The following is a 12,584-nucleotide window of genomic DNA, read 5'->3' as shown; positions in this document are numbered from 1 at the left end:
TCTACAATTGTCCCTATCCCTGTACACTGCACACTCACATCGGTCTCTACCCTCAACAGGGTTAAACAGGGGCAGAACATTTGGGCCTTGGGTGGTGGTGCCACAACACTGTAAGCCCTCACAGTTACTCTTGCTAGGCACATGAACCGGCCCTGCGTTGAAATATATCAAAAATTGTAATTACATGCCCCTGTTAAACAGGGGCAGAAAAATTGGGCCTTGGGTGGTGGCGGTGGTGCCACAACAATATAATCCCTCACAGATACTCTTATTGGGTGCAGGAATGGGCCCTGCTGTGAAATATTATATCAAAAATTGCAATTACATGCCCCTGTTAAGGCAGAAAAGTTGGGCCTTGGGTGGTGGTGGTGCCCTAAACCAAACATATTGTTGGAAGTTAGCATCATCAAGATTGAGGAGGACTAGGATACTCAGCATAGGCAGTCTTCAAGGGATCCCACATCCATAGCAAATTCAATCAGTTACATCAGCATCAGGCGCTTGATATCTGCTGATCCAAAACTGACTCATTTTTATGAATATGAGCCTATCAATGGATTCTGTGAACAGGCTCACTCTTTGATCCATTACAAACCCTCCAGCAGCACTGAATGTGTGTTCAGATAGCATGCTGGATGCAGGACAGGCCAGTAGCACAATTGCATATTGAGCAAGTTCTGGCCAGTTGTCCATCCTCAAGACCCAGTAACCCTCTGTTGGAAAGGTCTCCAACTCTACTCTTGCACCTAAATATTCCTGCACCATTTAATGCATACGCTGGTGATGGTTGCTTGAACTGATCAGACCTTGGCACTGAGAACTGAAAAATTATTTAAAGGCATCGGCCAGATGGCCACCTTCTCCACCACTCTTCCTCCGACTGAACGAAGCCTCAGCAAAACGTTGTCCAGCACCAGGAAATGGTCTGGAAATGCATTGCACAAACCTTTCTTCAAAGCCCCCTGAAGAAGTTTCATACTCTGCTCCCTCTTTGAAGGCAGGGTGAGTTCTGCAACCTTACCCTTGTAAGGTGGTCAAGAAGGATTGCCAGCCAGTAATGATCCCTTTCCTTAACTTTGCAGAATCAGGGAGGCCATGCAGTGTAAGTTTGCAGAGGCATTTGATTCTGAGTTCTCTGGGTCACTAAGGATCACATGATTTGTAACTACCTCCTTCCAGCCACGTCCAACTCCTTGGGTTTCTGGGGACTAAAAACCTTCCCTTGAAGACTGCTGCTGAATGTTATCCTCATTCATGCTGACACAATTCTCCTCCTTTTCTTTCTGTGTTTTTGGCAGGCCCGCAGGAATGCTATCTGGATAAATGGGGCCTTGAAAGGAAAGGAAGTCCTCCTCTTCCTCACGCTGTTCTGCCTTAATTCCATGATTCTATGAATCGTGTGTTCCAGCAGGAAGACTAGAGGAACAGTGTCACTGATGCATGCATTGTTGCTGCTCACCATCCTTGTGGCCTTCTTAAATGGTGACAGGACAGTGCATGCATCCTCGATTAGTAGCCACTGGCCTGGTGAAAAGAAGCCAAGCTACCCTGACCCTGTCCTGGTGTCATACTCACACAGGTACTCAATGATGGCCCTCTGCTGTGTGTGCAGCAGCTGCATTTCCAATGTTGCGTTCCACCTGGTGGGCATGTCACAAATGAGGCGGTTGGTGGGTAGGTTGCATTCCCTTTGAATGTCAGCGAGCCGAGCACTGGCATTGTATGACGGGTGGAAATGACCACAGACTTTTCTGGCCTGCCCCAGGAGGTCCTGTAAGCCTGGGCACCTGCTCAAGAACCGCTGTACCACCAAATTCAGGACATGTGCCAAACATGGAACATAGGTCGTGTCCCTGTCGGAGGGTAGAGAGAAGGTTGGTGCTATCGTCGCAAACAACCATTCCTGGCTGAAGCTGGCTTGGCGTCAACCACCTCTGAGCTTACCCCTGCAGAGCTGACAGAATTTCTGCCCCAGTGTGACTCCTGTCCCCTAGGTAGACCAACTCAAGCACCGCATGGCATCTTTTAGCTTGACTGCTTTAGTATCCCTTTGAAAGCTTATGAAGCATCGCTGGTTCAGAGGATAAATCTGCAGAAGAGGCCATAGAGGAAGAGGAATGGGTGGAGAGAGCTGTGGCAGAATCACCACTAGCATTTTGGAGGTGTGGTGACAGAACAAGCTCCAACAACACTATCCTGCAATCTTCCCAGCTGCCAGCAGAGTTACCCATTGCGCTGTGAAGGAAAGGTAATGTCCCTGCCCATGCCTGCTGGACCATAGGTTAGCGATAATATGAACCTTATTGCTGACCGCCCTGTCCAACGAGGCCAAAACATTGCCTTCCACATGCCGGTAGAGAGCAGGAATGGCCTTGAAAAGAAATGACGTTTTGGAACCTGCCACTGAGGTACAGCACATTCCACCAATTCACGAAATTGGGCAGAGTCTACCAGCTGAAAAGGCAGCAGTTGCAGTGCTAGCAATTTGGCCAAGCTAGCAATTAGACACTGAGCATGTGGATGGCTGGGACCGAATTTCTTTTTACGGTTCAGCAACTGGGGATTGGCTGCAAGTACTTGGGTCACCTATTGCTATACCTTCATTCCTCTCAGTGCAGGCTTTTGAAAGGACTGGAGGTATAGTAGGGTTGGAGATCCCAGATGAGGAGCAAGGAGAAGTCCGCCTTTTTCTTTGATGTGGGTCTTTCAAGTGCTGTTGCCAACGGACTGCATGGCACATCGTCATATGTCTGGTCAAGCATGTGGTGCCCAAGCAGCTGCTGTTCTGGCCGCGCTTGATCCGCTTCAGACCTAGGTTGCAAGGTAGGAACTTTTAAAAGTCAGCGGGGATTCAGCAGCACCCTGCACCTGTGGAGCTCTGTGGTGTGAATCAATAGGGTTGCTGCCCTAAAGCTGCCCCCTAGAAGACATCCTGCCTCGTTGGAGTTGTGCCTCACTTTCCTCCTCTTTTCTCTCAGGCACCTAAGTACAGTCAGTGATGTCATTATCCCCTCCCTCCCCATCACTGGAGTAAACTTGGCAGTATGGTGCAGCTGGGGGAACATGACTGCCAGTTACTTGTCCTTCTGTGGCACCCCCCCCAGGCTCACATTACTACCTTCCTCAACCTGTGAACCAACATCAGAGCCTTCAAATCGCTGCGCATATAACCAACACTGTGGTCGAATAATTCTGGGGACTCTTCCGTGAAAGATGGTGGGGCTAGGGAAGGAGTGACTGTGGACAAAGAGCCCATGGAATATGCTGCTTTGATAGCTGCGTTGGAAGGCAAACTACCTACTACGGCCAGCAGCAGCAAAAAAGGACAAGAGTGCCCCACGGCCATCTGTAGAGGATGTGCCATGTCCACGACCACCACTGTTGACTGTAAACACAGAGAGCTGCTTGCCCTCTCTTAGTGGCCCGTGAGCATCTGCTTCTCCTTGATGGCCTTCCGGACATGATGTATTTTTCTGTTTTCCACACCGTATTAGATACTGTGAACACCACCTGAAGTGTATTAGAAAGTGTACAATGGCTGCACTGTATTGTATATTGTGTACACTACCAGAAGTGTAGTAGAAACTATACACATTGTATTAGATATTGTGTACACTGCCTGAAGTGTATTAGTACACCACTGAATGCACTGCAGATATAGGCTACACCGAATGTTTAACAGGAGAGGTTCCACTCAGAACAGGCCTCGCCATGTTTGACCAAAGAAGTTGAGTGCACGTGCTCAGCGTCATATCCAGAGGTTGTCTTTGGGAAATAGACGTATGAGCGTTGCCACCATTGCTGCAGAGGTTGAAAGGGTGGGGGGGTCAGCTTATCAACGCTCAGACCATACACCGTACATCACATCAAATTGGTTTGCATGGCTGTCGTCCCAGAAGGAAGTCTCTTCTAAAGATGATACACAAGAAAGCCCGCAAACAGTTTTCTAAAGACAAACAGACTAAGGACATGGATTACTGGAACCATGTCTTGTGGTCTGATGAGACCAAGACAAACTTATTTGGTTCAGATGGTGACAAGCGTGTGTGGTGTCAACCAGGTGAGAAGTACAAATGACAAGTGTGTCTTGCCTACAGTCAAGCATGGTGGTGGGAGTGTCATGGTCTGGGGCTGCACGAATGCTGCTGGCACTAAGGAGCATTGAGGGAACAATGAATTCCAACAGGTACTGTGACATACTGAAGCAGAGCATGATCCCCTCCCTTCGGAGATTGGGCTGCAGGGCAGTATTCCAACATGATAACAGCCGGAAACACACCGCCAAGATGACCACTGCCTTTCTAAAAAAGCTGAGGATGAAGGGGATGGACTGGCTAAGCATGTCCCCAGACCTAAAGCCTATTGAGCATCTGTAGGGCATCCTGAAACGGAAGGTGGAGGAGCACAAGGTCTCTAACATCCACCAGCTCCATGATGTCATCATGGAGGAGTGGAAGAGGACTCCAGTGACAACCTGTGAAGCTCTGGTTTACTCCATGCCCAAGAGGGTTAAGACAGTGCTGGAAAATATTGGTGGCCACACAAAATATTGACACTTTGGGCCCATTTTTGGACATTCAGTTAGTGGCAGTGTATTTGATTTTATATATATATATATATATCTCAAATACACTGCCACTAGCTGAATAACCTGCCTGCTTATTCTAACTCAAGCTATCTCTCTGTCCACACCAACAACACTACACGCGGCCGCTCTGTAAGCAGCCTTATATAGTGTGGGACATGGACTTAGTCCCCCTGCCTTTGGCCAATTATGGCTCTCTCAACAGAGCACGCTGTGATTTGCAAAGCATGCAGGTCAGGTGCATGCTTTGGCCAATCATCATACAGTAATGCACTGCGATCTCGCAGTGCGTTATGGGGCGTTCTGCCGTGCTTTAAATTTTCCCACAAACGCCCCATAATGTCCGCTGTTCGGGAACGAGTGAACACCCAATGTTCAAGTCAAACTTATGTTCGACCCGAACATCGAGCTCATCCCTAAGGCCCCTTTCACACTGGGACGGGAGCGGCGTCGGCAGTAAAGCGGCGCTATTTTTAGCGCCGCTTTACCATTATTTTAGCAGCAGTATTCGGCTGCTAGCAGGCCAGTTTTAACCCCCACTAGCGGCTGAAAAAAGGGTTAAAACCGCCCGCAAAGGGCCGCTGCAGCGGCGCTTTGCCAGTGGTATGGCTGCGCTGCCCCATTGATTTCAATGGGTAGGAGCGGTTTAGGAGCGGTGAATACACCGCTCCTTCACCGCTCCAAAGATGCTGCCAACAGGACTTTTTTCACCGTCCTGCTAGCACACTGCTCCAGTGTGAAAGCCCTCCGGCTTTCACACTGGAGTGAAAGGGGCCGGATTTTTTCAGGTGCTATTTTTAGCGCTGTAGCACCTGAAAACCGCCTCAGTGTGAAAGGGGCCTTATGGTTACACTGTAGGAGCACAAATGGTGGACAGGAATATATTGTTGTTGGCATATAACAGGGAGTACCTAAACACGGACCTTCATGGCAGATATTGATGAAATTGAAAGCTTATTTTAGCACCTAGGATAACATACTATTACTTTAACAGAGAAAATTCAGGTCGTTAAGTTGACTGAGCTGTCCAATAGGGCTTTCTAAATCTTGAGACTGGATAACAAAAACGAATCCTTTGACAGATTAAACAGACCTCTTATATGTATTTCATCTGTGTATTTTTCTGCTTTAAAGAGGGATTCCACCTACAAAAAAAATATTAAAAGCCAGCATCTATAAATACTACAGCTGCTGACTTTTAATAAATGGACACTCACCTGTCCCAGGGTCCAGCGATGCCGGCAGCCGAGGCCGATCGATCGCTCCGCTCTCGGCTGCTGCCGCCACCATTCTAGGTGAGGGAATCAGGAAGTAAAGCGAATCGGCTTCACTTCCTGGTTCCCTACTGTGCATGCGCGAGTCGCGCAGCGCAATAGGAATTGTCCGCACTGTCTCTGAGACCCGTGTGTGTCTCAGCAGACAGCGCAGCAGGACAGGAAGAGGCATAGACTCCCACGGGAGTCTATGCCCGGAAGTGGGTGTAAATACCTGTCTTTGACAGGTATCTCCACCCCCCTCCCCCCTGAAAGGTGCCAATTGTGACACCGGAGGGGGGGAGGGTTCCGATCAGCGGAAGTTCCACTTTAGGGTGGAACCCCGCTTTAAGTATTAGGGTGCAGGTTAAGAGGGCTAATATTCGGGTTTAGTTTACTTGTTAGGGTTTGGTTGGTGAAGGTTTAGGACTTCATGTTTATTAAAAGTTAGCAGCTACAAATAATGTAGCTGCTGACTTTTAAGTGCTCATGCACATGGACGTTTTAAAAAACTGGCTGCAAAGCTAGCTCCGATGCCTGGAAAAATCTTCATTAAAAACGCGATTTTTACCGCGTTTTGCATTGGCGTTTTTGCGCGTTTTTGCACGTTTTTTAGCGTTAGCGTTAAGTAGCGTTTTTTAAGAAACACATCTCTTGGCTATAGCACTCAGAAAACAAAGAAAATATGTTGTGCGTTTATGCGCGTTTATGCGCGTTTATGCGTGTTTTCCCGCGATTTGCGTTTTTACAGCTCTAGCTCCACGCCACGGAACGCACTGGTCCTGGTTTTTTTTTACAGCTTAAAAACGCCTATGCCATTTGCAGCTCAAAAACGCCTAGGTGGGCATGAAGCCATAGACTAACATGGACAGCCGTTTTTAAGCTGCAAAAAAAGCTCAAAAAAGCGGCTGTAAAAACGTCCGTGTGCATGAGGCCTAATAAACACAAACTCACCTGTCCCACAATCCAGCGATGTGTTTACCCGAGCCATCTCTTCTCTGCCTTTTCTCTCCCTGGCGCCAGCATTTCAACTGTGCTTCGCGCTGCTTGTCCTGAATGGTCCAGCAGTCATCTAGGACCTGTGACATGCCCTAGATTACTGCAAGGAGGGAGAGGGAGAGAAGAGCATCTGTTCGGCTCGCCTAGGTACCGGCTTCCACCCCAAAATAAATTACATGCCAAAAGTGGCACAGAGGAGTACTTAAGGCTGAACTTCCCCTGATGCACACAATGAAAATATCGGACGAATGATCGTCCTTTTTTTTGCATACTAGTCTCATATTGAAAATTAATAGGTTACTAGAGTTAGGAAATTTCATGAAAGACAGAATAAAGCTTCCCATAATCATATAATGTATTGTATTGTAATGTATTCTTAAGTTTCCAAGCATGCACTGCCTTTGTCTCAAATTTGTTATGGACGAATACTGTACTGAATAAATGAAAATTGTTCATTCTCTTATCTTATGAGAAAACTTTCCATGCTTGTCCCTTCAGATAATTTAGCATGAACTGTCATGATTGGCTCTCAATAGATGATAGCTCCAAAAGCCAAAATTTTCTTTCTGATTTTGTCGTAGTGTTTACAAGACAATAGGGTCAAGTTACCAAGTGCTTTAGAGCAGAGGTTCTCAACCCTGTCCTCAAGTATCCCCCAACAGGCAATGTTTGCAGGTTTTCCTTTAACTTGCACAGGTGATTTAAATCAGAGTCAATGGCTTGGTATTTTGGACAGCTATTTTATCTAAAGCCTCATACACACGATAGGACTTTGTACAAACTTTCCCTTGGATTTTTGTACAAAGGGCGTCGGCCCTGAACTTGTATTGCATACACACAGCAGGACTTTTTCAGCCAACTTTCACCAAATCACGTGGTTTTTCTGCTCTTTACCGCCACCTTTGGTCAACTTCTGTATTGTTGTCTGATCTTTTGCATTGGTTCTGAGCATGCCTGTTTGTACTTTGTACAAAAGTCCTATGGTTTTCTGTACACACGATCAGACTTTGCTCCATCGGACTTTTGTTGCCAGAAAGTTTGTCTGTTCGCACAGCCAACAAAAGTCCGATGAAAACCAAAAAAGTTTGTCCGATGGAGCATACACACAGTCGGATGTTGCTCCAAAACAGCTAATTTGCATGTTTGTTGTCAAAAAGTCTGATCGTGTGTATGGGCCTTTAGGATGCATTTTTAGTGCTTTTTGCATTTTGCAGATTTGCACTACAGAGCGTGTTCCATAGGAAACCATGTTAAATGGACTGTAGTGCAAATCTGCAAAATGCAAAAAGCACTAAAGCCTCATACACACGATAGGACTTTGTACAAACTTTCCCTTGGATTTTTGTACAAAGGGCGTCGGCCCTGAACTTGTATCGCATACACACGGCAGGACTTTTTTCAGCCAACTTTCACCAAATGATGTGTTTTTTCTGCTCTTTACCGCCACCTTTGGTCAACTTCTGTATTGTTGTCTGATCTTTTGCATTGGTTCTGAGCATGCCTGTTTGTACTTTGTACAAAAGTCCTACGGTTTTCTGTACACACGATCAGACTTTGCTCCATCGGACTTTTGTTGCCAGAAAGTTTGTCCGCTCGCACAGCCAACAAAAGTCCGATGAAAACCAAGAAAGTTTGTCCGATGGAGCGTACACATGGTCGGATGTTGCTCCAAAACAGCTAATTTGCATGTTTGTTGTCAAAAAGTCTGATCGTGTGTATGGGCCTTTAGGCTGGGTTCACACCAATGCAGTTTAAAGGCCCATACACACGATCAGACTTTTTGACAACAAACATGCAAATTAGCTGTTTTGGAGCAACATCCGACCATGTGTACGCTCCATCGGACAAACTTTCTTGGTTTTCATCGGACTTTTGTTGGCTGTGCGAGCGGACAAACTTTCTGGCAACAAAAGTCCGATGGAGCAAAGTCTGATCGTGTGTACAGAAAACCGTAGGACTTTTGTACAAAGTACAAACAGGCATGCTCAGAACCAATGCAAAAGATCAGACAACAATACAGAAGTTGACCAAAGGTGGCGGTAAAGAGCAGAAAAAACACATCATTTGGTGAAAGTTGGCTGAAAAAAGTCCTGCCGTGTGTATGCGATACAAGTTCAGGGCCGACGCCCTTTGTACAAAAATCCAAGGGAAAGTTTGTACAAAGTCCTATCGTGTGTATGAGGCTTTAGTGCTTTTTGCATTTTGCAGATTTGCACTACAGTCCATTTAACATGGTTTCCTATGGAACACGCTCTGTAGTGCAAATCTGCAAAATGCAAAAAGCACTAAAAATGCATCCTAAAGGCCCATACACACGATCAGACTTTTTGACAACAAACATGCAAATTAGCTGTTTTGGAGCAACATCCGACTGTGTGTATGCTCCATCGGACAAACTTTTTTGGTTTTCATCGGACTTTTGTTGGCTGTGCGAACAGACAAACTTTCTGGCAACAAAAGTCCGATGGAGCAAAGTCTGATCGTGTGTACAGAAAACCATAGGACTTTTGTACAAAGTACAAACAGGCATGCTCAGAACCAATGCAAAAGATCAGACAACAATACAGAAGTTGACCAAAGGTGGCGGTAAAGAGCAGAAAAACCACGTGATTTGGTGAAAGTTGGCTGAAAAAGTCCTGCTGTGTATATGCAATACAAGTTCAGGGCTGACGCCCTTTGTACAAAAATCTAAGGGAAAGTTTGTACAAAGTCCTATCGTGTGTATGAGGCTTAAGAGAAATTCCCAAAATATAGCCTGTTGGGGGTACTTGAGGACTGGGTTGAGAACAACTGTTTTAGAGAACTGGGACATTTTGGATCACTGTGTAACTTTGACGTGTTTTTTACTGATTCACACCTATGCATGTTTTAGTGAGCTTTCAGTTTTACAGAAACATACTACAGTCCATTTAACATGGTTTCCTATGCATGTAGTTCACATCTGTGCATTTTATGGAAAGGGCCAGGGACTTTTTTCAGTTCTTTTGGTTCAATGGATCGAAAGCGTGTGTTGAAAAAAGCAAATTGCACCTGCAATATGCAAACTGCAACCTGCATAGGTGTGAATCAGGCCTGGAAGCTCTTCATTGAGAACTATTATGTGGGACTCCTGGGTTGTGTACAGGCATACCCCACTTTTAAGTACACAATGGGGTTTATTTACTAAAGCTGGAAAATCAGGCTAACTTCTGCATAGAAACCAATGAGCTTTTTTTACCACAGCTTGTTCAATTAAGCTTTGGTAATAAAACCTGGAAACTCATTGGCTTCTATGCAGAAGTGAGCCTGATTTTGCATTTTCCAGCTTTAGTAAATAAACCCCACTGTGTATTTAAAAGTGGGGTATGCCTGTACATACCACAGTGAGTGGGTATAGTAGGATAGCTTAAGGGAGATGAAGCCTGCCAGTCAATACTAGCTGGCAAAAAGCATGTGAAAGCTCTCCTTTAAAAATGCCATAGGCAGCAAGCTAAATATAGAGTGAAATAAAGAGGCTGCCATTGCTGATTTCTCCATAATGCTTCTTGCTGTCCCATCATGCTGACCTTGTCAGGCTTACTATATATCAAAGGAGACATTTAAAAGCCAAAAATACACTAAATAAACATTTTTCAATTTGGGAAAAACTTGGGTATTCTAAAAAAAAAAAAAAAAAAAGGTCAGCACTAAAATAAATCTTGATTACAGTTCCATTAAAAGATATGTATTGTCTAACACATGTTTTATTTTTTCTTATTTTAGCCATTTTAAAAATGGACTATTCAGTTGTTGATTTAGAAACTCTTCAAGCTTTGTATGAAAATGTAAGTATTATTTGAACAAGATATTTGATATATACATGTAGCTAAAATATATTTAAATTTTATCAATATTAGTTGATATATTTTTTTCCTTATCTTTGTAAATCAAAAAATCTACGATCCTAAAATAATGAAATGGAGGTGTTTATGATCATATATTGATGCATAAGTATGGTCTAGTGTAGAAACTCTACCTGTTGGAGAACATCCTGAAATGCTCCTTCACACAGCCTAGCCACTTATGTATTTTTAGTGCTTTTTGCATTTTGCAGATTTGTACTACAGTCCATTTAACATGGTTTTCATTGGAAAACATTCTGTAGTGTAAATCTGCAAAATGCAAAAAGCAATAAAACTGCATAGGTATGAATCCAGCCTTAAGGAGATTTGTTGTTTACAAGTTAAAAACATTATTTTTTTTTGCTATAAATTTACTTAGAACCCCCAAACATTATAATTATTTTTTCTAACACCCTAGAGAATAAAATGGCGGTCGTTGCAATACTTTCTGTCACACCATATTTGCGCAGCAGTCTTACAAGCGCACTTTTTTTTGGAAAAAATACATTTTTTGAATAAAAAAATAAGACAATGGTAAAGTTAGCCCAATTTTTTTTTTTATATTGTGAAAGATAATGTTACGCTAAGTAAATTGATACCCTACTTGTCACGCTTCAAAATTGCGCCCGCTCAAGGAATGGCTACAAACTTTTACCCTTAAAAATCTCCATAGGCGACGTTTAAAAAATTCTATGGGTTGCATGCTTTGAGTTACAGAGGAGGTCCAGAGCTAGAATTATTGCTCTCGCTTTACCGATCGTGGTGATACCTCACATGTGTGATTTGAACACCTTTCATATGCGGGCACTACTCACGTATGCGTTCGCTTATGCGCGCTAGCTCTTTGGGGTGTATCCTGTAGGGCCTCTACAAGCTGACTATATTACCACATCTACACATCTAAACACTGTTGGAATGCAGGTAACTTTTTGCATTCATAGTTTAAATTTGTACATAACCATGTTTTTGTTGGTCGAGAGCTTTATAGAGTGTAGCTCATACACAAATGTTATCAGGTTTATTATTGTTGTCTTCAACTCTAGTGGGGAGAATTTCCCTTACTTTCATCTTCAGCTGTCAAAGGGACAGAAAGTTAGGGAAATGCAAATGTTTTCTAGTCTGTCCAAAACTAAACAAAACATATTTGGCTTGAGATAGACTATAACTGTTGCTTTTGTCTATTTTTGATTCATAACTGCTAAAAAACGATATATTCATGAAATAGAATACTTTCTCCACCTGGATTGGACCACACAGTTTACACTCACCAGAATCAAGCAATATTTTAAGGCATGAAAGCCCTGTGCAATACTCCTTGTGAATAGGGGTTGGCATATAAATACTACAAAAAAATCAATAATATAATATTCATGTGGTAAAACTAGCTGTTCCGTGTGATAAAACCTGTAATCATTTCAAAACATGTTTTTTGATAGCAAAAATTACTGAGTAAACAACAGGCCCGAATATACTGCATGCATTATGTTTTAGTGAATTGATCAGGTAAGGTTTGCAATGTCAAGGTCAGGAATGAAATAGCAGTAAGTGGCTAGGATAGATACATTACTTGAAAGTAAAATAAAGCACAAGGTTCAATGGAAGCAAACAGCAGAGTGAAACATAATGCACTAGATAAAATGAAGCAATTAGAACAGAACAAAAGGTTAGGTTAAAATCAGTACAGGACACAGTCGGATTGATTTACTACAACTGACGAGTGCAAAATCTGCTGCAGCTGTGCATGATAGCCAATCAACTTCTAACTTCAATTTGTTCAATTAAGCATTGACAAACAAAGCTGATTGGTTTCTATGTAGCGTTACCCCAGATTTTGCCCCCTCCAGTTTTAGTAAATTAACCCCAGTAAGGTTTGAAGCCAAAATCAGG

General features: G+C 43.8%; 1 protein-coding gene across 2 annotated transcripts in view; it reads left to right on the top strand.

The window, feature by feature from the left end:
• Positions 1 to 12,584, top strand: part of FMN2 (formin 2) — a 160,233-nt gene that overhangs the window by 68,482 nt on the left and 79,167 nt on the right. For both annotated transcript variants that reach the window (XR_013276687.1, XM_077486613.1), the window contains exon 8: positions 10,579 to 10,640. Coding sequence is in view for 1 of the 2 variants with exons in the window: in XM_077486613.1 (XP_077342739.1) it covers positions 10,579 to 10,640 (62 nt within the window). In the remaining variant the exon portion in view is untranslated. The remainder of the gene's footprint in view (positions 1 to 10,578; positions 10,641 to 12,584) is intronic.

This window comes from Lithobates pipiens, unplaced genomic scaffold (genome assembly GCF_037356315.1).
Source record: "Lithobates pipiens isolate NorthernLeopardFrog02 unplaced genomic scaffold, aLitPip1_a1.2 Scaffold_18, whole genome shotgun sequence".
Classification (NCBI taxonomy): domain Eukaryota; kingdom Metazoa; phylum Chordata; class Amphibia; order Anura; family Ranidae; genus Lithobates; species Lithobates pipiens.
The sequence above is the reverse complement of the archived record's forward strand: the minus strand, read 5'-3'. Positions and strand labels throughout refer to the sequence as shown.